The sequence below is a fragment of the Cherax quadricarinatus genome, unplaced genomic scaffold (assembly GCF_038502225.1).
Source record: "Cherax quadricarinatus isolate ZL_2023a unplaced genomic scaffold, ASM3850222v1 Contig1809, whole genome shotgun sequence".
NCBI lineage: Eukaryota > Metazoa > Arthropoda > Malacostraca > Decapoda > Parastacidae > Cherax > Cherax quadricarinatus.
This window is the reverse complement of record NW_027196835.1, coordinates 51,046-76,666: the sequence shown is the minus strand read 5'-3', so window position 1 is coordinate 76,666 and position 25,621 is coordinate 51,046. Positions and strand designations below refer to the sequence as shown.

Sequence of the window (25,621 nt, the reverse complement as noted above, 5' to 3'; positions counted from 1 at the left end):
ACACTACGCTAGTTACAACACTACGCTAGTTACAAGACTACGCTAGTTACAAGACTACTCTACTTACAAGACTACGCTAGTTACAACACTACGCTAGTTACAACACTACGCTAGTTACAACACTACGCTAGTTACAACACTACGCTAGTTACAACACTACGCTAGTTACAACACTACGCTAGTAACAACACTACTCTACTTACAAGACTACGCTAGTTACAAGACTACTCTACTTACAAGACTACACTAGTTACAAGACTACTCTACTTACAAGACTACACTAGTTACAAGACTACTCTACTTACAAGACTACACTAGTTACAAGACTACTCTACTTACAAGACTACACTAGTTACAAGACTACTCTACTTACAAGACTACGCTAGTTACAAGACTACTCTACTTACAAGACTACACTAGTTACAAGACTACTCTACTTACAAGACTACACTAGTTACAAGACTACTCTACTTACAAGACTACACTAGTTACAAGACTACTCTAGTTACAAGACTACACTAGTTACAAGACTACTCTACTTACAAGACTACACTAGTTACAAGACTACTCTACTTACAAGACTACACTAGTTACAAGACTACTCTACTTACAAGACTACACTAGTTACAAGACTACTCTAGTTACAAGACTACACTAGTTACAAGTCTACTCTAGTTACAAGACTACACTAGTTACAAGACTACTCTACTTACAAGACTACACTAGTTACAAGACTACTCTACTTACAAGACTACACTAGTTACAAGACTACTCTACTTACAAGACTACAGTTACTAGTAGTTACAAGACTACTCTACTTACAAGACTACACTAGTTACAAGACTACTCTACTTACAAGACTACACTAGTTACAAGACTACTAGTTACTACTTTACAAGACTACACTAGTTACAAGACTACACTAGTTACAAGACTACACTAGTTACAAGCTACTACTCTACTTACAAGACTACACTACAACACTACGGACAACACTAGTAGTACAAGACTACACTAGTTACAAGACTACACTAGTTACAGGACTACACTAGTTACAAGACTACACTAGTTACAAGACTACACTAGTTACAGGACTACTCTACTTACAAGACTACACTAGTTACAAGACTACACTAGTTACAAGACTACACTAGTTACAAGACTACACTAGTTACAGGACTACACTAGTTACAAGACTACACTAGTTACAAGACTACACTAGTTACAGGACTACACTAGTTACAAGACTACACTAGTTACAAGACTACACTAGTTACAAGACTACACTACTTACAGGACTACACTACTTACAAGACTACACTAGTTACAAGACTACACTACTACTCTACACAAGACTACACTACTTACAAGACTACACTAGTTACAAGACTACACTAGTTACAAGACTACACTAGTTACAAGACTACACTAGTTACAACACTACTCTACTTACAAGACTACACTAGTTACAAGACTACTCTACTTACAAGACTACACTAGTTACAAGACTACACTAGTTACAAGACTACACTAGTTACAACACTACTCTACTTACAAGACTACACTAGTTACAAGACTACACTAGTTACAAGACTACTTACAAGACGACACTAGTTACAAGACTACACTACTTACAAGACTACACTACTTACAAGACTACTCTACTTACAAGACTACACTAGTTACAAGACTACACTACTTACAGGACTACACTACTTACAAGACTACACTAGTTACAAGACTACACTACTTACAGGACTACACTACTTACAAGACTACACTAGTTACAAGACTACACTAGTTACAAGACTACACTAGTTACAAGACTACACTACTTACAAGACTACACTAGTTACAAGACTACACTACTTACAAGACTACACTACTTACAAGACTACACTACTTACAAGACTACACTACTTACAAGACTACACTACTTACAAGACTACACTACTTACAAGACTACACTACTTACAAGACTACACTAGTTACAAGACTACACTAGTTACAAGACTACACTACTTACAAGACTACACTAGTTACAAGACTACACTAGTTACAAGACTACACTACTTACAAGACTACACTAGTTACAAGACTACACTACTTACAAGACTACACTAGTTACAAGACTACACTAGTTACAGGACTACAGTAGTTACAAGACTACACTAGTTACAAGACTACACTAGTTACAAGACTACACTACTTACAAGACTACACTAGTTACAAGACTACACTAGTTACAAGACTACACTAGTTACAAGACTACACTAGTTACAGGACTACACTAGTTACAAGACTACACTAGTTACAAGACTACACTAGTTACAAGACTACACTACTTACAAGACTACACTAGTTACAAGACTACACTAGTTACAAGACTACACTAGTTACAAGACTACACTAGTTACAGGACTACACTAGTTACAAGACTACACTAGTTACAAGACTACACTAGTTACAAGACTACACTACTTACAAGACTACACTAGTTACAGGACTACACTACTTACAAGACTACACTAGTTACAAGACCACACTAGTTACAAGACTACACTACTTACAAGACTACACTAGTTACAGGACTACACTAGTTACAGGACTACACTACTTACAAGACTACACTAGTTACAGGACTACACTACTTACAAGACTACACTACTTACAAGACTACACTACTTACAAGACTACACTAGTTACAAGACTACACTAGTTACAGGACTACACTACTTACAAGACTACACTAGTTACAAGACTACACTACTTACAAGACTACACTAGTTACAAGACTACACTACTTACAAGACTACACTAGTTACAAGACTACACTACTTACAAGACTACACTACTTACAAGACTACACTACTTACAAGACTACACTAGTTACAAGACTACACTAGTTACAGGACTACACTACTTACAAGACTACACTACTTACAGGACTACACTAGTTACAAGACTACTCTACTTACAAGACTACACTACTTACAAGACTACACTACTTACAAGACTACACTACTTACAAGACTACACTACTTACAAGACTACACTAGTTACAAGACTACACTAGTTACAAGACTACACTACTTACAAGACTACACTAGTTACAAGACTACACTACTTACAAGACTACACTAGTTACAAGACTACACTACTTACAAGACTACACTAGTTACAAGACTACACTAGTTACAAGACTACACTAGTTACAAGACTACACTAGTTACAAGACTACACTAGTTACAAGACTACACTACTTACAAGACTACACTAGTTACAAGACTACACTAGTTACAAGACTACACTACTTACAAGACTACACTAGTTACAAGACTACACTAGTTACAAGACTACACTAGTTACAAGACTACACTAGTTACAAGACTACACTACTTACAAGACTACACTAGTTACAAGACTACACTACTTACAAGACTACACTAGTTACAAGACTACACTAGTTACAAGACTACACTAGTTACAAGACTACACTAGTTACAAGACTACACTAGTTACAAGACTACACTAGTTACAGGACTACACTACTTACAAGACTACACTAGTTACAAGACTACACTAGTTACAAGACTACACTAGTTACAAGACTACACTAGTTACAAGACTACACTACTTACAAGACTACACTAGTTACAAGACTACACTACTTACAAGACTACACTAGTTACAAGACTACACTACTTACAAGACTACACTAGTTACAAGACTACACTAGTTACAAGACTACACTAGTTACAAGACTACACTAGTTACAAGACTACACTAGTTACAAGACTACACTAGTTACAGGACTACACTACTTACAAGACTACACTACTTACAAGACTACACTAGTTACAAGACTACACTAGTTACAAGACTACTCTACTTACAAAAGTAGTCTACTTACAGGACTACTGTGCTGTCAGACTTACAGGTTGGACCACCACGACTCTTGCAACTCTCTGGGTCTTCCAGGTCATAACATAACAATTCCCCGTATGCTAATGAACTGTTCTACTGAAAATATTGCTTAACTCTGTCATGTGTTGCAGGTCTTCTGGTGAGCTTCGCTGCTGGCCAGTACCTCTCATGGAGAGGCCTAGCATGGCTAGGTGCGGCACTCTGCTTTCCTGTACTGCCTCTAATCTATCCTCTTCCTGAGACACCCTTCTTCCTCACACGTATTGGTACGTAATACTTTCCCTGAGATGCTGCTTATTGTACTCTGTTTCCCAGACACATCCTACCATCCTACACATGCAGGTAAGTGGCAAACTGGATTATGTAATCCAGTATGTTTTGGATCAGGCAGGACTATAAAGAGAACTGGATAGGCTGGACATGTGGTCTAGCAACTGGCTTCTCGATTTCAACCCTACCAAATGAAAAGTCATGAAGATTGGGGAAGGGAAAAGAAGACCGTAGATAGAGTATAGGCTAGGTGGACAAAGGCTGCAAATCTCACTCAAGGAGAAAGATCTTGAGGTGACCATAACACCGAACATGTCTCCGGAGGCACACATTAACCAGATAACTGCTACAGCATATGGACGCCTGGCAAACCTGAGAATAGCGTTCCGATACCTTAGTAAGGAATCGTTCAAGACACTGTACACCGTGTATTTTAGGCCCATACTGGAGTATGCAGCACCTGTTTGGAACCCACACTTGGTCAAGCACGTCAAGAAATTAGAGAAAGTGCAAAGGTTTGCTACAAGGTTAGTTCCAGAGCTACGGGGATTCACCTACGAAGAAAGGTTAAGGGAAATCGACCTGACGACACTGGAGGACAGGAGGGTCAGGGGAGATATGATAACGACATACAAAATAATGCGTGGAATGGACAAGGTGGACAGAGACAGGATGTTCCAGAGATTGGACACAGAAACAAAAGGTCACAGTTGGAAGCTGAAGACTCAGATGAGTCAGAGGGATGTTAGGGAGTATTTCTTCAGCCACAGAGTCGTCAGTAAGTGGAATAGTCTGGCAAGTGATGTAGTGGAGGCAGGAACCATACATAGTTTTAAGACGAGGTATGACAAAGCTCATGGAGCAGAGAGAGAGAGAGAGAGAGAGAGAGAGAGGTGGGGCCAGGAGCTGAGTCTTGACCCCTGCAACCACAATTAGGTGAGTACAGTTTCCATTTGCTGTTTCAGACAATTAAGGTTGGGTATATTACATGAGGGTTTTTTTTCAATAAGGTGAGGCCTATTTTGTTGCTTGACAGTGTTCTTTTAAGCCTAAAACTAAATTTCTATAGGTTGGTCTCATTTTAATAATTTTCTGCAGAGTTTCCACACAAATATATAACATTAGATTCGTAAAAGTCTTAAAAGTATTCTTAATTTTCTTTATCAACAGGGAAGGTAGAGAAGTCATTGTGTGCTTTAAAGCAGCTGCGGAGCTCAACACAGGAAGCTGAGAAGGAGCAGCGAGAGATCAGCAGCTTAAGCAGCAACAGTAACACAAGTGTAACTTTGTGGGAGATTATACAAAGACCTAACTTGTGGCCAGTGAGTGTAGCCGCTGGTCTGATGGTGGCCCAACAAGCTACTGGAATAAATGCAGTGGTGTTCTTCGCCTCCAGTATCCTTGACGCTGGCGGGGAGGGCACTGACAGCTCCTCCTCGTCTGTGTTGTTGGGTATTGTCAACTTCCTGGGCACTTTCGTAGGAATATTTGCCATTATAAAATTTAAGCGACGGTCCCTTCTTAAGGCTTCGACGGCGGTCCTTGTGGTTTCTCTCCTCACATTGTCACTCTTTTTCTGGGCACAAGAAGCAGGTGGCCACATAACTACTGTTGCTAAAACCCTTTACGTGGTGCCGATAATAGCCTTGTTAGCCTACATGATTGGATTTTCGCTAGGCTGGGGCCCTATACCATGGGTGTTCATGGTGGAAGGAATACCCAGCCTAGTCAGAGGTAAAGCCGTGGCTGTGGTGGTGGCCATCAACTGGGCATCAGCTTTCTTGGTTACCAAAAGTTTTGCATGGTCAATGTCTACCTTGGGTGCCCATAACACCTTCCTGGGTTATGCTGTGGCGACCTTCATCAGTGCCATACTCCTGCACCGTACCATGCCAGAGACCTTAGGTCAGTCTGCTGCCCAGATGGACAGACTATACAAGAAGGCAGTTGAGTGGCCCGGTGGCCTGGTGGCTAAAACTCCCGCTTCACACACGGAGGGCCCGGGTTCGATTCCCGGCGGGTGGAAATTCCGACACGTTTCCTTACACCTATTGTCCTGTTCACCTAGCAGCAAATAGGTACCTGGGTGTTAGTCGACTGGTGTGGGTCGCATCCTGGGTGTTAGTCGACTGGTGTGGGTCGCATCCTGGGTGTTAGTCGACTGGTGTGGGTGGCATCCTGGGTGTTAGTCGACTGGTGTGGGTCGCATCCTGGGTGTTAGTCGACTGGTGTGGGTCGCATCCTGGGTGTTAGTCGACTGGTGTGGGTCGCATCCTGGGTGTTAGTCGACTGGTGTGGGTCGGGGTGTTAGTCACTGGTGTGGGTCCATCCTGGGGGACAAGATTAAGGACCCCAATGGAAATAAGTTAGACAGTCCTCGATGACGCACTGACTTTCTTGGGTTATCCTGGGTGGCTAACCAGCAAAGTGAAGTGCCTTAAAGTGAAGCACTGTAAAGTGAAGCACTGTAAAGTGAAGCACTGTAAAGTGAAGCACTGTAAAGTGAAGCACTGTAAAGTGAAGCACTGTAAAGTGAAGTGCTGTAAAGTGAAGCACTGTAAAGCAAAGCACTGTAAAGTGAAGTACTGTAAAGTGAAGCACTGTAAAGCAAAGCACTGTAAAGTGAAGCACTGTAAAGCAAGGCACTGTAAAGCAAAGCACTGTAAAGTTAAGTACTGTAAAGTGAAGTGCTGTAAAGTGAAGCACTGTAAAAGTGAAGCACTATAAAGTGATGTAAAGTGAAGCACTGTAAAAATGAAGTGCTGTAAAGTGAAGCACTATAAAGTGCTGTAAAGTGAAGCACTATAAAGTGCTGTAAAGTGAAGCACTATAAAGTGAAGTGCTGTAAAGTGAAGCACTGTAAAGTGAAGCACTGTAAAGTGAAGCACTGTAAAGTGAAGCACTGTAAAGTGAAGCACTGTAAAGTGAAGCACTGTAAAGTGAAGCACTGTAAAGTGAAGCACTGTAAAGTGAAGCACTGTAAAGTGAAGCACTGTAAAGTGAAGCACTGTAAAGTGAAGCACTGTAAAGTGAAGCACTGTAAAGTGAAGCACTGTAAAGTGAAGCACTGTAAAGTGAAGCACTGTAAAGTGAAGCACTGTAAAGTGAAGCGCTGTAAAGTGAAGCACTGTAAAGTGAAGCGCTGTAAAGTGAAGCACTGCAAAGTGAAGCACTGTAAAGTGAAGCACTGTAAAGTCAAGCACTGTAAAGTGAAGCACTGTAAAGTGAAGCGCTGTAAAGTGAAGCACTGTAAAGCCAAGCACTGTAAAGCCAAGCACTGTAAAATGAAGCACTGTAAAGTTCTTATATTACACAAAAATGGTCTTCCACACACACTATGGTGGATGATAAGTATCAAGGTAACACTGTACCAGTCTTCCACACACACTATGGTGGATGATAAGTATCAAGGTAACACTGTACCAGTCTTCCACACACACTATGGTGGATGATAAGTATCAAGGTAACACTGTACCAGTCTTCCACACACACTATGGTGGATGATAAGTATCAAGGTAACACTGTACCAGTCTTCCACACACACTATGGTGGATGATAAGTATCAAGGTAACACTGTACCAGTCTTCCACACACACTATGGTGGATGATAAGTATCAAGGTAACACTGTACCAGTCTTCCACACACACTATGGTGGATGATAAGTATCAAGGTAACACTGTACCAGTCTTCCACACACACTATGGTGGATGATAAGTATCAAGGTAACACTGTACCAGTCTTCCACACACACTATGGTGGATGATAAGTATCAAGGTAACACTGTACCAGTCTTCCACACACACTATGGTGGATGATAAGTATCAAGGTAACACTGTACCAGTCTTCCACACACACTATGGTGGATGATAAGTATCAAGGTAACACTGTACCAGTCTTCCACACACACTATGGTGGATGATAAGTATCAAGGTAACACTGTACCAGTCTTCCACACACACTATGGTGGATGATAAGTATCAAGGTAACACTGTACCAGTCTTCCACACACACTATGGTGGATGATAAGTATCAAGGTAACACTGTACCAGTCTTCCACACACACTATGGTGGATGATAAGTATCAAGGTAACACTGTACCAGTCTTCCACACACACTATGGTGGATGATAAGTATCAAGGTAACACTGTACCAGTCTTCCACACACACTATGGTGGATGATAAGTATCAAGGTATCACTGTACCAGTCTTCCACACACACTATGGTGGATGATAAGTATCAAGGTAACACTGTACCATTCTCCATATACACATATCCTCCAGATATACTAGAAGAGGTCACTGTATAATGTTAACACTTGCATATATTTAATAAACACTAAATATTGATATATATTTTTATTGTAAACCTGGTGTGACCTACAGGTGTTAATACAGGTGTTGTATGACACCTACATGTGTTGTATGACCCATACAGGTGCTGTATGACCACCTACAGGTGTTGTATGGCCACCTACAGGTGTTGTATGGCCACGTACAGGTGTTGTATGGCCACCTACACATGTTGTATGGCCACCTACAGGTGTTGTATGGCCACCTACACATGTTGTATGACCTCTAAAGGTGCTTTACAACCCTCTACAAGTGTTGTATGACCACAACACCTGTAGGATGCACACATCCTACCTCGGGGAGGATATCAGTGTTCCAAGTGTAGGTTTTAGGATGTTATATTATTCTTAATCCCAATGTCCGTTAATTGTCTCAAGGAGTCTGGAAATGCTCTAAATATTCTGAGAATATTTATTTATTGGGGAGAAATGACAACACAGGATTTTAAAAGTATAATTAGAGCCTAAAATTTGGATTTAATGATATCAGAAACTTTTATATTGGAGAGGGGAAAATGTTGGTAGGACTCGAGTCCTGGAGACGAGGTAGAGTACATGTACTCTGAAGGAGAGGTGAGGCTGGTACACCCCTCAAGAAAGGTTCCTTGATGCTGGTCAGGGGCTCTTGATCTAGGTAATTGGATCTGGGCTCCAGTTCCCTGAATTAAGCCTGAATACCTTCCACATCCCCCCCCCCAGGCGCTAATGAGGTTGGTACAGTGGTGGGTCACTATGTGTAGCAAGACAACTACTGAGTGATGGTGATTGTATTACCATCTTTTAGGTCTCCTGCCTTGTCATAAGATAGCCATTGAGGTGTGTATACATACACACACGTGTATGTGTGTATGTATAATATATACATTAGATACAGCTGATCGTTAATGCAAATATCTAATTCAATAATGTGGTATCAGGTCAATGCCTATAATGATGCAGAGAAGGTCAATAAATTAAGTTTTTGTTCAGACTGAACATGGGAATGGGGAAGATATGTTCGCTAAGTGGATGTGGAATGATTACTGGTGTCAGACGAGGTGGTTTGAGTGTCTCAGAAACTGCTGATCTCTCTCGGGGTTTTCACACACAGAAGTCTGTGGGAGTTTAGAGAGTGGTGTGGAAAAACAAAATATCCAGCAGGTGGCAGTTCTGGCGATGGAGAAGTCTGGATAATGAGAGAGAAGAGAGAATGACCAGACTGATGCAAGCTGACGTGAAGACGACAGTAACTCAGCCACAAGTTAAAACAGTGGTATGCAAAAGAGCATTTCTGAACGCACAACACATCACACCATGAAGTGGATGGGCTACAGCAGCAGCAGACCACACTGGGTTCCACTACTGTCAGCTAAGAACAGGAAATTGAGTCTACAGTGGGAACTGGCTCACCAAAATTAGACAATAAATGATTGGAAAATGTCGCATGGTCTGATAGAGCATACTTTCTGATACATGTTGATGGAGAACCAGAACTTGATATAAACTTTTGGGATGTGGTGGAACGGCATATTTCTGACAAACCATCAGCAACTGTATAAACCAGGATATATATATATATATATATATATATATATATATATATATATATATATATATATATATATATGCAATAAGATCACAGTAAACAGGTGATTTCAGAATATGCAAAACAAACACTCTGAAAGAATAGAGAAATTCCAAGCGCTTTCGTGACTACTCACATTATCAAGGAACTATGAAAGTAAAGCATCCAAGGAAGCTATATAAGGGGTCTGGTCGGCACCTCATTGTGGGGTGAGTTGTGCCAAGGACCTTTCCAAGTTGGCTCGCCGCGCGTCACGTGTTTAAACCGTTGTGGGATCTGATAATGAGGTGCTGACCAGACCCCTTATATAGCTTCCTTGGATGCTTTACTTTCATAGTTCCTTGATAATGTGAGTAGTCACGAAAGCGCTTGGAATTTCTCTATTCTTTCAGAGTGGTTGTTTTGCATATATATATATATATATATATATATATATATATATATATATATATATATATATATATATATATATATATATATATATATATGTGTGTGTGTGTGTGTGTGTGTGTGTGTGTGTGTGTGTGAGTGTCGTACCGAATAGGTAAAAATGGTCAATTATCAGGAACTCATTTAAAATTAAGTCCTTTTTTAAATTTTCTCTTATACGTTTAAAGATATATTTTTTCATTTATGTTAATATAAAAATTAATAATCTTCTACCATAAGAACCTTAGAAAACTTTCCTGACCTTATTATAACAAGCATAATTTAATTTAGCCTAATCCAAGTGCGAGGGAAAAGTGGGTATTAAGTGGGATGTTGTGGTGGTTCAGACACCCAGGACCCATTAGCTTGTTACTACCAGAACTACCATCTAGTGGGCTGAGGGCAAACTTCACTTCCTGGGGTCTGATCTGTAGTCTTGGTAGTATTAACTTCACCTGTAAATGATACGTCTTCGGAGGCTTCTTACTTTATTGTTAAGTCGTGGTGGGTACACAGGCTTGTGTGTTTGTGCCCATGGCCCGGGCAGGGCCATCCCACGAGAGAGAGCTGGGAGGCCTTGTGTCTTGCTGCTAGGCCGCTGTGTGAGTGAGGGAGAGGCAAGTCTGGGCATACTGAAGTGGCAAGGCCTATAGGTGGCAGCACCAGCATGGCGCGAAATATGAACTAAGCTGGCAGACAGCATGGGCTGTCTGTGCAGACAGTACAGGCTGTCTACATACGCTCGGCCACCTACCGCGCGTCGTCCCGACGCGACAATACTGGTGGTAAAAGAAACTCGGTCTCTCTCTCGTAGGAACAGGGCACAGAACACAAAATAAAAACATATATATACATATGGACATGGAAAAAAAACTTCCTACAGGGAGGGAAGAAAAAAACATGTGGGGTGTGCTAAACATCGTGGTCATAGGCAGTGAGCGTCGAAGGGCATCACTGCACGCCTTCCTGCGTCTGGACAGATACTGCAACACAGGAGACATCGCTGCGGCTGAGCTGTGACGTAACAGGTTACGGTCTCCTCTGGAACGGTGAAGCAGTCATCGTAGGAGTCGCTGCAGGTTTCACTCAACCTGGGGCACGACATGCTGGTGCCCTCGAGTGAGGCGTCGACAAAACTCGGCAACTGGGCAGGACTTCTGGCAAGCGACTCAGGAGGACACTTCTCGACTGGTACTGTCGCTGGGCTGTCACTGCCGGCGAGCGTGGAGCGAGTTGTGGAGCGAGTCGTGGCAGAGACGACTGGGCGAAACATCTGGGAGTCGTAACATCATACACCAGACTGCAGTGAGAGAGCTAGCAGTCAAAGTGACATCTTCTTTGTGCAGGCTGCTCACTGAAGCTTGTGACACGAGGCTGACACAGCGCCTGCCGACAGGGCTAACTGCAGCTTGGCGAGTATCATCTCTCGACAGTTGGAGTTATAGCAGAGGTTAGTCTAAGCGTCCCCAGACTTGTTTCTCTACATATAACTGCACTCTGACGGTCTGGAGGTGAAGTGAAACAAATCTCGATGGGAATCGTAGCAGGTACGATTCTGCAGAACATCACGAGCGACGAGCATAAAAGCTTTCTGTACAAGAGGGCTCGGTCACTCAGGGCTGAATAATCAGCTGTCAAATGCGCTGGTCACACGAGTGACTTAGCACAGTGGTGCTACACATTGGTCTGGGCTCAAGACCACACTGGACACACGGAATACTTTACACACACCCGCAGTACAACATGGCTTAAACTTGCAAATGATGCTTTTCTGTGCATAAAACTGACACTAACATGTGAGAACACTGACTGAGAGGAATTAATTAACACACGACATATATCTTCTCTCAATCTTCTCGACAATACTAAAATAATTACTGAACACTCGATGGTGACATCATGTGATGTCAGGCGTGATGTCGCGAGGTGACGTCAGCAGACATCTCGAGGTGACGTCAGCAGACATCTCGAGGTGACGTCAGGCAGACATCGTGACGTCATGAAGTCGGGCAGCATCGTGGGTGACGTCAATGTGATGCGAGCAGCAGACCACAGCATGTGGCCTGGGACATCTGGTAACTCACGTGGCATGTAGATCTACGTGACATCGCCCACACCCAACGTGGCGTCATGATCCACGTGGTGTCGTGATCTACGTGGCATGCTGATCCACGTAGCTTCGAGTGGCCTCGGGCACTCGGATACACAGCTCTGGCAATGAATCACACGAAAAACAGCAGAAAACACAGCAGAGGGAGTGGGCAGTGGCGAGTGGTGTATGGTAGACGGGTGAGCGTGAGTAGGGCGAGCATGGGCAAGGTGAGGAACAGCCACTTCCTCTCCTCCTCCTCCCCCACCCACAAACACGTGGAGAAGCTCACACTGGACGCAGAATTCACCACAAAACTCACCTCTGGCTTGCTGAAACAGCTGTGCTGAGCTGAACAACAACAGCAACATACAAGTGACGCTGAACACGTGACTTGAGAAACAGCGTGGGACGCTGTACTGTAGCGTGGGGTCACTGTGACGCCACTTACAATTCTCGGAGAATTTCGGCAAATTTCGGCTGGATCCTGCTTGTACCTGTGTCTGGATGCGCAAACGTGCAGACACGACATCAGGATAACTCGTTGAGAGACGGATGCTTCTTGTATGGGATGATGAAGTGAAGATGACTTCATCCCTCTTCCTTCCTCGCTTTGGGCAAACACACTGCTGCGACCACCGCTGGTACCAATATAACGGTTTTGTTTGGTAGGTGCTGCAAGCGGGTGGTTAATGATACGTCTTCGGAGGCTTCTTACTTTATTGTTAAGTTGTGGTGGGTACACAGGCTTGTGTGTTTGTGCCCATGGCCCGGGCAGGGCCATCCCACGAGAGAGAGCTACTAGTACTTGTGTCTTCCTGCTAGGCCGCTGTGTGAGTGAGGGTGAGGCAAGTCTGGGCATACTGAAGTGGCAAGGCCTATAGGTGGCAGCACCAGCATGGCGCGAAATATGAACTAAGCTGGCAGACAGCATGGGCTGTCTGTGCAGACAGTACAGACTACCCAAAGTCCCAGCCTCAATAACCCAACTAGGTAGACTGTTCCACTCATCAACTACCCTATTTCCAAACCAATACTTTCCTATGTCCTTTCTAAATCTAAACTTATCTAATTTAAATCCATTACTGCGGGTTCTCTCTTGGAGAGACATCCTCAAGACCTTATTAATATCCCCTTTATTAATACCTATCTTCCACTTATACACTTCGATCAGGTCTCCCCTCATTCTTCGTCTAACAAGTGAATGTAACTTAAGAGTCTTCAATCTTTCTTCATAAGGAAGATTTCTAATGCTATGTATTAATTTAGTCATCCTACGCTGAATGTTTTCTAACGAATTTATGTCCATTTTGTAATACGGAGACCAGAACTGAGCTGCATAATCTAGGTGAGGCCTTACTAATGATGTATAAAGCTGCAGTATGACCTCTGGACTTCTGTTGCTTACACTTCTTGATATAAATCCCAGTAATCTATTTGCCTTATTACGTACGCTTAGGCATTGCTGTCTTGGTTTAAGGTTGCTGCTCACCATAACCCCCAAGTCCTTTTCGCAATCTGTATGGCTAAGTTCTACATCATTTAACTTATAAGTACTAGGGTTATGGGCACTCCCAAGCTTCAGAACCTTGCATTTATCTACATTGAACTGCATCTGCCACTTTTCTGACCAAGAATAGAGTTTGTTTAAATCCTCCTGAAGTTCCATAACATCTACGTTTGAATCAATTATCCTACCTATCTTTGTGTCATCGGCGAATTTGCTCATATCACTAGTAATTCCCTCATCAAGATCATTGATATATATTATAAACAACAACGGGCCCAAGACTGATCCCTGTGGAACGCCACTTGTTACAGATCCCCACTCGGATTTAACCCCATTTATGGACACTCTCTGCTTCCTGTCAGTGAGCCATGACTCGATCCACGAGAGCACTTTTCCCCCAATGCCATGAGCTGCCACTTTCTTTAACAGTCTATGGTGCGGAACTCTATCAAAAGCCTTACTAAAATCTAAGTAAATAATATCAAATTCTTTATTGTGGTCAACAGCCTCAAAAGCTTTACTGAAGAAAGTTAATAAATTAGTTAGACAAGACCGGCCTCTTGTGAATCCATGCTGAGTATCATTAATCAAGCTATGCTTATCGAGATGGCTTCTTATAATCTCAGCTATAATTGACTCTAGTAATTTGCCTACAATTGAGGTCAGGCTTATTGGGCGGTAATTTGACGGTAACGACTTGTCCCCTGTTTTAAAAATAGGAGTTACATTAGCCATCTTCCACATATCAGACACTACACCTGTTTGAAGAGATAAATTAAAAATATTAGTTAATGGTTCACAGAGTTCCATTTTGCATTCCTTAAGAACCCTTGAAAAAACCTCATCAGGACCCGGCGACTTATTTTGCTTCAGTCTGTCTATCTGCTTCACAACCATCTCACTAGTGACTGTGATGTTACATAATTTATCTTCTTCTAGCCCACTGTAAAAATTAATTACTGGAATATTGTTAGTGTCTTCCTGTGTAAAAACTGAGAGAAAATAATTATTTAAAATCAAGCACATTTCATTCTCTTTGTCAGTAAGGTGCCCATAGTTATTTTTAAGGGGACCTATCTTATCTCTAACTTTTGTTCTATAGACCTGGAAAAAACTTTTTGGGTTAGTTTTAGAATCCCTAGCAACTTTAATTTCATAGTCCCTTTTAGCTTTTCTTATCCCCTTTTTAATGTCCCTCTTAATGTCAATATACTGATTCATAAGATGACCCTCACCTCTTTTGATACGCCTATAAATTCCTTTCTTATGCCCTAGTAGATATTTGAGCCTATTATTCATCCATTTTGGGTCATTTCTATTTGATCTAATTTCTTTATATGGGATAAACGCTCTTTGAGCAGCATGTATAGTGTTCAGAAAACTGTCATATTGATAGCTCTCTTCGTTACCCCAGTCAACAGATGATAAGTGTTCTCTAAGCCCATCGTAATCTGCTAAGCGAAAATCTGGGACTGTTACTGAGTTATCGCTACTATCGTACTTCCATTCAATGCTAAATGTAATTGATTTGTGGTCGCTAGCACCCAGTTCCTCTGAAATTTCTAAATTATTAACAAGGGATTCATTGTTTGCCATAACTAAGTCAAGCAGGTTATTTCCCCTTGTAGGTTCTGTCACAAACTGCTTCAAAAAACAATCCTGAAATACTTCTAAGAAGTCGTATGATTCTAAATTCCCAGTCAAGAAATTCCAATCAACATGACTAAAGTTAAAGTCTCCTAGAATTACTACATTATCGTGCCTTGTGGCCTTAACAATTTCCTCCCATAGTAGTTTCCCTTGGTCCCTATCTAAGTTTGGGGGACGGTATATCACTCCTAAAATCAGTTTTTCATGCCCCTCTGAAAATTCTATCCAAACAGACTCTGTATGTGTTACTTCAGACTTAATACCCGTTTTTATGCAACAGTTCAAGCGATCTCGGACATACAATGCCACCCCACCCCCCCTCCCAATACTTCTATCTTCTTGGAACAATTTAAAACCCTGAATATGACATTCCGCAGGCATGTCCCGACTTTTTGAATTAAACCACGTCTCAGTTAAGGCAAATACATCAATGTTACCTACACTAGCAACTAATCTCAACTCGTCCATCTTATTCCTAGCACTACGGCAATTAGCATAATAAACATTGAAAGACTCTCCTTTCTCTTTACCCTTCCTGCTCATTTCTATTTTTCTACTAAACCTATTACTGTCCTTATCACCCAAGGTCCCTGGCTTTTCAATATCTATCTCGTTCTTATTATTACTAGTTCCCCTAGAACTCGTAATATTACTACACTGGGACTTCACTGTTTTCCTGCCAAAACCCATACCACTAACTATTCCTAGTTTAAAGTCCTAACTGCTCCCTCCACTGCAGTTGCCAGTGCTCCCACCCCACACCTAGATAAGTGAACCCCATCCCTAGCATACATGTCATTTCTGCCATAGAAGAGGTCCCAGTTGTCAATGAATGTTACCGCATTTTCCTTACAGTATTTGTCCAGCCAGCAATTGACACCAATTGCCCTGGACAACCATTCATTTCCAACTCCCCTCCTTGGCAAAATACCACATATGACAGGGTTCCCACCCTTACTTCTAATTATTTCTATTGCTGACCTATACCTGCTAATCAGGTCCTCACTCCTACGTCTGCCAACATCGTTGCCTCCAGCACTGAGACAGATAATAGGATTGCTCCCATTACGAATCCTGGGTATTATATACCCAGGTGCTGGAACAGTGGTGGCAGGAGATTCCAGGACACTGCAAGAATACCACCAGCTAGGGTATCCTACGCTATTTCTGATGTTCTGGAATCTCCTGTCACCACTTTGTTCCACCACCTGGGTATATAATGCCCAGGAATCCTGGGTATTATATACCCAGGTGCTGGAACAGTGGTGGCAGGAGATTCCAGGACACTGCAAGAATACCGCCAGCCAGGGTATCCTACGCTATTTCTGATGTTCTGGAATCTCCTGTCACCACTTTGTTCCAGCACCTGGGTATATAATACCCAGGATTCCCGGGCATTATATACTCCTGCCCTGACATCATACCAGAACCACCATAAATTTTAATTTTTAACTTAAAAAAGCCTAAAATTATCGAAATTATTGCATACACAAATTTTCGCTTGTCTTATTCGGCAAGAAGAGCATTGCTATTTAAACCAAAATCCAAAGTTTTACCTATTCGGCACCACGTAATATTTATTTAATATATACATAGAGAATTTGATACTTTAAGACAGTATTTAGGCCTTACAAAGTTAGTTTAATTATATATAAACCGTATCAATATATTTATATATAATAAATGTATATAGTGCAGATGTTAATATATATATTTGTACCATATACTAACTGCTAAGATTGTGAACAATATAGATAACTACTGACATTGTTCATGGTTGTTCAGTAGACAAAGTTAAGTCCCGTCTGAATTAATCAGCTGTAACTTATAAATTTAAGATTACTTATAAAAGTGTATATAAGGTGTAGTAACTTATGTACCTACTTAAAGTAACTCTTCTAGCATGTTAAGAAAACTCTTAAAACAGAAATTAGAACGTTTGTACCATTCCGAAAATATTTCTGGAAAATAGTTCCAGTGTAGTTAGTCGTGTCGATGTTTATGTTGGATATATCTAAATGATTTGTTATAGTGGAGAATGTCCAGGATATAGCTGGGATTTACCTCTCAGGGATTTACCCCTCAGGGATTTACCCCTCAGGGATTTACCCCTCAGGGATTTACCCCTCAGGGATTTACCCCTCAGGGATTTACCCCTCACAGGGATTTACCCCTCAGGGATTTACTCCTCACAGGGATTTACCCCTCAGGGATTTACCTCTCATAGGGATTTACCTCTCATAGGGATTTACCTCTCACAGGGATTTACCTCTCACAGGGATTTACCTCTCACAGGGATTTACCTCTCACAGGGATTTACCTCTCACAGGGATTTACCTCTCACAGGGATTTACCTCTCACAAGGATTTACCTCTCACAGGGATTTACCTCTCACAGGGATTTACCCCTCAGGGATTTACCTCTCATAGGGATTTACCTCTCACAGGGATTTACCTCTCACAGGGATTTACCTCTCACAGGGATTTACCTCTCACAGGGATTTACCTCTCACAGGGATTTACCTCTCACAGGGATTTACCTCTCACAGGGATTTACCTCTCACAGGGATTTACCTCTCACAGGGATTTACCCCTCACATGGAGGCTTCACAAGATCTTTCGATGCTGTTCTCCAGACTCTTATCCAGGTCACTGTCTGAGGAGATCTTATCGTCTGCAGCATCAGGAGTACACGGGAAGTGTGAGGCTGTGAGGGCTGAAGATGGCGCAGTTGGTGGTAGTTTGGAAGAGTCTTTGGGAAGGTCGTTGTGGTCCTTGGCTTGTTCTGTGTCGTCCATGATGCTGAGACGACATTTCATCTGTCTTGTGAGTGGTGGTACTGAGTTACGAGGCAGCAGGAAGGTGCTTAGGTTGAACAAGTCCAGGAACACTTTGTAACGATCACTGTAACAAAGATTATATTGGTAAATGTGACATGTTACATGTGGCCAAATAAACGGAAATAAATTACTTTCCGGATTATCCTACATAATTTATACTACGTATGATAATCGTACTTACTTGTACATCTGTCTATACAAAGTTATTCACTTACCCACACTAATAGTGCTCATTTTCCTGTATTTTTTGTAGATACCTGCCTCTCAGGGCACTCGTGACCTGACCTGACCTTCCTCCTCTGCTGTCTTGACCTGCCTCCTGTATTTCCTAATGCCAGTTGACCTCCTGCAGTGACAGCCCTTCGTGTTTACTGTGAGTTGTGCCATTTTCAAGTGTAATAAGAACATAAGAATGGAGGAACACTGCAGAAGGCCTACTGGCCCATACTATGATTACTGCCCAGTGTCGACTACTACTATCACTAGTATTAACGCTGTTAGTATGTAATTACTACTATCACTGCTGATACTACTACTACTGATAATTCCGTTACTACTGTCGCCACATTCTTAAGGCCCAGGAGCTGGAATTCGATCCAGATGAACGCCCTGAAAGACCATGGTGTTTATCTGGATATAAATTTGACCTGTCGTGGAATTATTCAGCGATCAGTTGGTAGTGGCTGAAGGTTATACATGGAGGAGCTGGGGTTTGATTCCCGGCACGGGTACAAACAACACCTGCTGCCACTGTTCACCTAGCAGTAAGTAGGTACCTTGGTGTGAGTCACCTTACACCTGTTATCACTGTTCACCTAGCAGTAAGTAGGTACCTGGGTGTGAGTCACCTTACACCTGTTATCACTGTTCACCTAGCAGTAAGTAGGTACCTGGGTGTGAGTCACCTTACACCTGTTATCACTGTTCACCTAGCAGTAAGTAGGTACCTTGGTGTGAGTCACCTTACACCTGTTATCACTGTTCACCTAGCAGTAAGTAGGTACCTGGGTGTGAGTCACCTTACACCTGTTATCACTGCTCACCTAGCAGTAAGTAGGTACCTGGGTGTGAGTCACCTTACACCTGCTGTCACTGTTCACCTAGCAGTAAGTAGGTACCTTGGTGTTAGTCACCTTACACCTGTTATCACTATTCATCTAGCAGTAAGTAGGTACCTGGATGTTAGCCACCTTACACCCCTGGACCCATTATGTACCTCTGTAATGTTGAGGTACAGTCCCTGGACCCATTATGTACCTCTGTAATGTTGAGGTACAGTCCCTGGACCCATTATGTACCTCTGTAATGTTGAGGTACAGTCCCTGGACCCATTATGTACCTCTGTAATGTTGAGGTACAGTCCCTGGACCCATTATGTACCTCTGTAATGTTGAGGTACAGTCCCTGGACCCATTATGTACCTCTGTAATGTTGAGGTACAGTCCCTGGACCCATTATGTACCTCTGTAATGTTGAGGTACAGTCCCTGGACCCATTATGTACCTCTGTAATGTTGAGGTACAGTCCCTGGACCCATTATGTACCTCTGTAATGTTGAGGTACAGTCCCTGGACCCATTATGTACCTCTGTAATGTTGAGGTACAGTCCCTGGACCCATTATGTACCTCTGTAATGTTGAGGTACAGTCCCTGGACCCATTATGTACCTCTGTAATGTTGAGGTACAGTCCCTGGACCCATTATGTACCTCTGTAATGTTGAGGTACAGTCCCTGGACCCATTATGTACCTCTGTAATGTTGAGGTACAGTCCCTGGACCCATTATGTACCTCTGTAATGTTGAGGTACAGTCCCTGGACCCATTATGTACCTCTGTAATGTTGAGGTACAGTCCCTGGACCCATTATGTACCTCTGTAATGTTGAGGTACAGTCCCTGGACCCATTATGTACCTCTGTAATGTTGAGGTACAGTCCCTGGACCCATTATGTACCTCTGTAATGTTGAGGTACAGTCCCTGGACCCATTATGTACCTCTGTAATGTTGAGGTACAGTCCCTGGACCCATTATGTACCTCTGTAATGTTGAGGTACAGTCCCTGGACCCATTATGTACCTCCCTGTAATGTTGAGGTACAGTCCCTGGACCCATTATGTACCTCTGTAATGTTGAGGTACAGTCCCTGGACCCATTATGTACCTCTGTAATGTTGAGGTACAGTCCCTGGACCCATTATGTACCTCTGTAATGTTGAGGTACAGTCCCTGGACCCATTATGTACCTCTGTAATGTTGAGGTACAGTCCCTGGACCCATTATGTACCTCTGTAATGTTGAGGTACAGTCCCTGGACCCATTATGTACCTCTGTAATGTTGAGGTACAGTCCCTGGACCCATTATGTACCTCTGTAATGTTGAGGTACAGTCCCTGGACCCATTATGTACCTCTGTAATGTTGAGGTACAGTCCCTGGACCCATTATGTACCTCTGTAATGTTGAGGTACAGTCCCTGGACCCATTATGTACCTCTGTAATGTTGAGGTACAGTCCCTGGACCCATTATGTACCTCTGTAATGTTGAGGTACAGTCCCTGGACCCATTATGTACCTCTGTAATGTTGAGGTACAGTCCCTGGACCCATTATGTACCTCTGTAATGTTGAGGTACAGTCCCTGGACCCATTATGTACCTCTGTAATGTTGAGGTACAGTCCCTGGACCCATTATGTACCTCTGTAATGTTGAGGTACAGTCCCTGGACCCATTATGTACCTCTGTAATGTTGAGGTACAGTCCCTGGACCCATTATGTACCTCTGTAATGTTGAGGTACAGTCCCTGGACCCATTATGTACCTCTGTAATGTTGAGGTACAGTCCCTGGACCCATTATGTACCTCTGTAATGTTGAGGTACAGTCCCTGGACCCATTATGTACCTCTGTAATGTTGAGGTACAGTCCCTGGACCCATTATGTACCTCTGTAATGTTGAGGTACAGTCCCTGGACCCATTATGTACCTCTGTAATCTTTTGACTACCGCCCACAGGATGGGTATGGGGTGACTACCACCCACAGGATGGGAATGGGCTGACTACCACCCACAGGATCGGAATGGGCTGACTGCCACCCACAGGATGGATATGGGCTGACTACCACCCACAGGATGGATATGGGCTGACTACCACCCACAGGATGGATATGGGCTGACTACCACCCACAGGATGGATATGGGCTGACTACCACCCACAGGATGGGTATGGGGTGACTACCACCCACAGGATGGGTATGGGGTGCAAATATTAAACTGCAGCAATATAAATGTAACACTTACACCGCCATTTAGTAATTAAAGAGTCAACATCCATTAACAGCGTCAGCAGCTGGTGGGGCTGGTTAAACCGAGGTTCCTCCCTGTAGAAGGATATCATCAGTGCTCCTTGTAGACCCTTGTGTGTCAGGCGTCTCTCTCCCCGGGCCATCAGTGCGTTGTGTGTTCTCACGTCGAATATGCTGTCAAACAGCTCTCTTCGTCTCTTCTGTTGTGCTGTCAGATATATTCGGAGTGCCTCGCTCTGTTCAGCCTGAAGGACAGACAAGGGATTAGAAAGTTTGACGATAAAATGGACAGAAAAATACCTGTATACCACCAGGGACGGGTCAACCACGTAAGTAATAAAGCTTACGCTTTAGGGCCCCTAGTCCCTGAGGAGCTCCAGAAGCCACTTTAGTCCACAATGCTAAAAAGAATTGGGTCTACTGTATGAGAAGAGGTTACATAGGGGCCCCTATGTAACACTTCAAGCTTCAGGGGCCCCAAAAATGTAGGTCCCCCACTGACCACCACTTCTCTCCCCTGGCTCAATGCAGTTCTGATCTTTGGACCTTCTCTACTCCTCCCGCCCCACTTGTGTCTTGACAATTGTCCAGCGAGGACCCAAATGTAAATTTTTAGTTACTTTAATAAGTTTTGGTTAGCTGTTCCAACCACTTTACTGACTGTCAAGTATGACTGTCTACAGTATGGTCAGTCACAAGTATGACTGTCTACAGTAAGGTCAGTCACAAATATGACTGTCTACAGTAAGGTCAGTTACAAGTATGACTGTCTACAGTATGGCCAGTCACAAGTATGACTGTCTACAGTAAGGTCAGTCACAAGTATGACTGTCTACAGTAAGGTCAGTCACAAGTATGACTGTCTACAGTAAGGTCAGTCACAAGTATGACTGTCTACAGTAAGGTCAGTCACAAGTATGACTGTCTACAGTAAGGTCAGTCACAAGTATGACTGTCTACAGTAAGGTCAGTCACAAGTATGACTGTCTACAGTATGGTCAGTCACAAGTATGACTGTCTACAGTATGGTCAGTCACAAGTATGACTGTCTACAGTATGGTCAGTCACAAGTATGACTGTCTACAGTATGGTCAGTCACAAGTATGACTGTCTACAGTATGGTCAGTCACAAGTATGACTGTCTACAGTATGGTCAGTCACAAGTATGACTGTCTACAGTAAGGTCAGTTACAAGTATGACTGTCTATAGTAAGGTCAGTCACAAGTATGTCTACAGTAAGGTCAGTTACAAGTATGACTGTCTACAGTATGGTCAGTCACAAGTATGACTGTCTACAGTATGATCAGTCACAAGTATGACTGCCTACAGTATGGTCAGTCACAAGTATGACTGTCTACAGTATGGTCAGTCACAAGTATGACTGTCTACAGTATGGTCAGTCACAAGTATGACTGTCTACAGTATGGTCAGTCACAAGTATGACTGTCTACAGTATTGTCAGTTACAAGTACGACTGTCTACAGTAAGGTTAGTCACAAATATGACTGTCTACAGTATGGCCAGTCACAAGTATGACTGTCTACAGTATGGTCAGTCACAAGTATGACTGTCTACAGTATGGTCAGTTACAAGTATGACTGTCTACAGTAAGGTTAGTCACAAATATGACTGTCTACAGTATGGTCAGTCACAAGTATGACTGTCTACAGTAAGGTCAGTTACAAGTATGACTGTCTACAGTATGGTCACTCACAAGTATGACTGTCTACAGTATGATCAGTCACAAGTATGACTGTCTACAGTATGGTCAGTCACAAGTATGACTGTCTACAGTATGGTCAGTCACAAGTATGACTGTCTACAGTATGGCCAGTCACAAGTATGACTGTCTACAGTATGGTCAGTCACAAGTATGACTGTCTACAGTATGATCAGTCACAAGTATGACTGTCTACAGTATGGTCAGTCACAAGTATGACTGTCTACAGTAAGGTCAGTCACAAGTATGACTGTCTACAGTATGGTGTCACAAGTATGACTGTCTACAGTAAGGTCAGTCACAGGTATGACTGTCTACAGTAAGGTAATGACACCTTTCCTTCCTGCAACAGATAATGACACCTTTGCTTCTAACAACCAGTAACCTCACCTTTGCTTCTTACAACCAGCAACCTCACCTTTGCTTCTAACAACCAGCAACCTCACCTTTGCTTCTAACAACCAGCAACCTCACCTTCGCTTCTTACAACCAGCAACCTCACCTTTGCTTCTAACAACCAGCAACCTCACCTTTGCTTCTTACAACCAGCAACCTCACCTTTGCTTCTAACAACCAGCAACCTCACCTTCGCTTCTAACAACCAGCAACCTCACCTTTGCTTCTAACAACCAGCAACCTCACCTTTGCTTCTTACAACCAGCAACCTCACCTTTGCTTCTAACAACCAGCAACCTCACCTTTGCTTCTAACAACCAGCAATCTCACCTTTGCTTCTAACAACCAGCAACCTCACCTTTGCTTCTAACAACCAGCAACCTCACCTTTGCTTCTAACAACCAGCAACCTCACCTTTGCTTCTAACAACCAGCAACCTCACCTTTGCTTCTAACAACCAGCAACCTCACCTTTGCTTCTAACAACCAGCAACCTCACCTTTGCTTCTTACAACCAGCAACCTCACCTTTGCTTCTTACAACCAGCAACCTCACCTTTGCTTCTAACAACCAGCAACCTCACCTTTGCTTCTAACAACCAGCAACCTCACCTTTGCTTCTAACAACCAGCAACCTCACCTTTGCTTCTAACAACCAGCAACCTCACCTTTGCTTCTAACAACCAGCAACCTCACCTTTGCTTCTAACAACCAGCAACCTCACCTTTGCTTCTAACAACCAGCAACCTCACCTTTGCTTCTAACAACCAGCAACCTCACCTTTGCTTCTAACAACCAGCAACCTCACCTTTGCTTCTAACAACCAGCAACCTCACCTTTGCTTCTAACAACCAGCAACCTCACCTCCGCTTCTAACAACCAGCAACCTCACCTTTGCTTCTAACAACCAGCAACCTCACCTTTGCTTCTAACAACCAGCAACCTCACCTTTGCTTCTAACAACCAGCAACCTCACCTTTGCTTCTAACAACCAGCAACCTCACCTTTGCCTCCTGCAGTTGTTCCTCCAGTATAGTATCGACAGCCATCTTGTATTTCTTCCAGAAGTCGAAGCCTCGTTCTTCCAGTCCTGGAGTTCGTTCCAGCCAGCGGTTGACCAGGTTCTGTAGTGATGGCTGCTCTTCAGAGTCCTTTATATCCTTGTATATGTCGGGTTCGTCACCAAACACTTTCATGTAGTTCACCTGGTTGTAGCGAACTCTCAGCTCCTGCAAGAAGTACACGTCAAGGTAGATTGTAATACAGGGTGACTGGATGTTATAGGGATTGCTAGGGTGACTGGACGTTATAGAGGTTGCAATACAGGGTGACTGGACGTTATAGAGGTTGCAATACATGGTGACTGGACGTTATACTCCCCATGCAAGGTACACACTCCCCAAGCAAGGTACACACTCCCCAAGCAAGGTACACACTCCCCAAGCAAGGTACACACTCCCCAAGCAAGGTACACACTCCCCAAGCAAGGTACACACTCCCCAAGCAGGGTACACACTCCCCAAGCAAGGTACACACTCCCCAAGCAAGGTACACACTCCCCAAGCAAGGTACACACTC

General features: G+C 42.9%; 2 protein-coding genes, 1 long non-coding RNA gene and 1 other non-coding gene across 4 annotated transcripts in view; 2 read left to right on the top strand and 2 right to left on the bottom strand.

The window, feature by feature from the left end:
• Nucleotides 1-4,058: 4,058 nt before the first annotated feature.
• Nucleotides 4,059-6,924, top strand: LOC138851000 (facilitated trehalose transporter Tret1-2 homolog; the record flags this gene model as incomplete). Its single annotated transcript, XM_070081132.1, is given in 3 exon segments — nucleotides 4,059-4,193; nucleotides 5,368-6,201; nucleotides 6,896-6,924. Coding segments are annotated over 3 exon segments (998 nt in total), but the record flags the coding sequence as incomplete, so codon positions are not given.
• Nucleotides 6,925-7,504: 580 nt separating this feature from the next.
• On the top strand, nucleotides 7,505-8,545 carry LOC138851720 (uncharacterized). The gene is made up of 2 exons (XR_011391367.1): nucleotides 7,505-8,388; nucleotides 8,441-8,545. It is a non-coding gene; the product is annotated as an uncharacterized lncRNA (long non-coding RNA).
• An 8,789-nt stretch (nucleotides 8,546-17,334) lies between these two features.
• Nucleotides 17,335-18,385, bottom strand: LOC128704648 (uncharacterized). The gene is made up of 2 exons (XR_011391366.1): nucleotides 18,042-18,385; nucleotides 17,335-17,853 (listed from the first exon to the last, which is right to left on the bottom strand). It is a non-coding gene; the product is annotated as an uncharacterized protein (transcript).
• A 3,454-nt stretch (nucleotides 18,386-21,839) lies between these two features.
• Nucleotides 21,840-25,621, bottom strand: part of v (Tryptophan 2,3-dioxygenase vermilion) — a gene marked incomplete at its 5' end in the record, with an annotated part of 49,288 nt that continues 45,506 nt past the window's right edge. Inside the window, 2 exon segments of the mRNA XM_070081133.1 lie at nucleotides 21,840-22,173; nucleotides 25,048-25,272. Of these exon segments, the coding sequence (XP_069937234.1) occupies nucleotides 21,892-22,173; nucleotides 25,048-25,272 (507 nt within the window).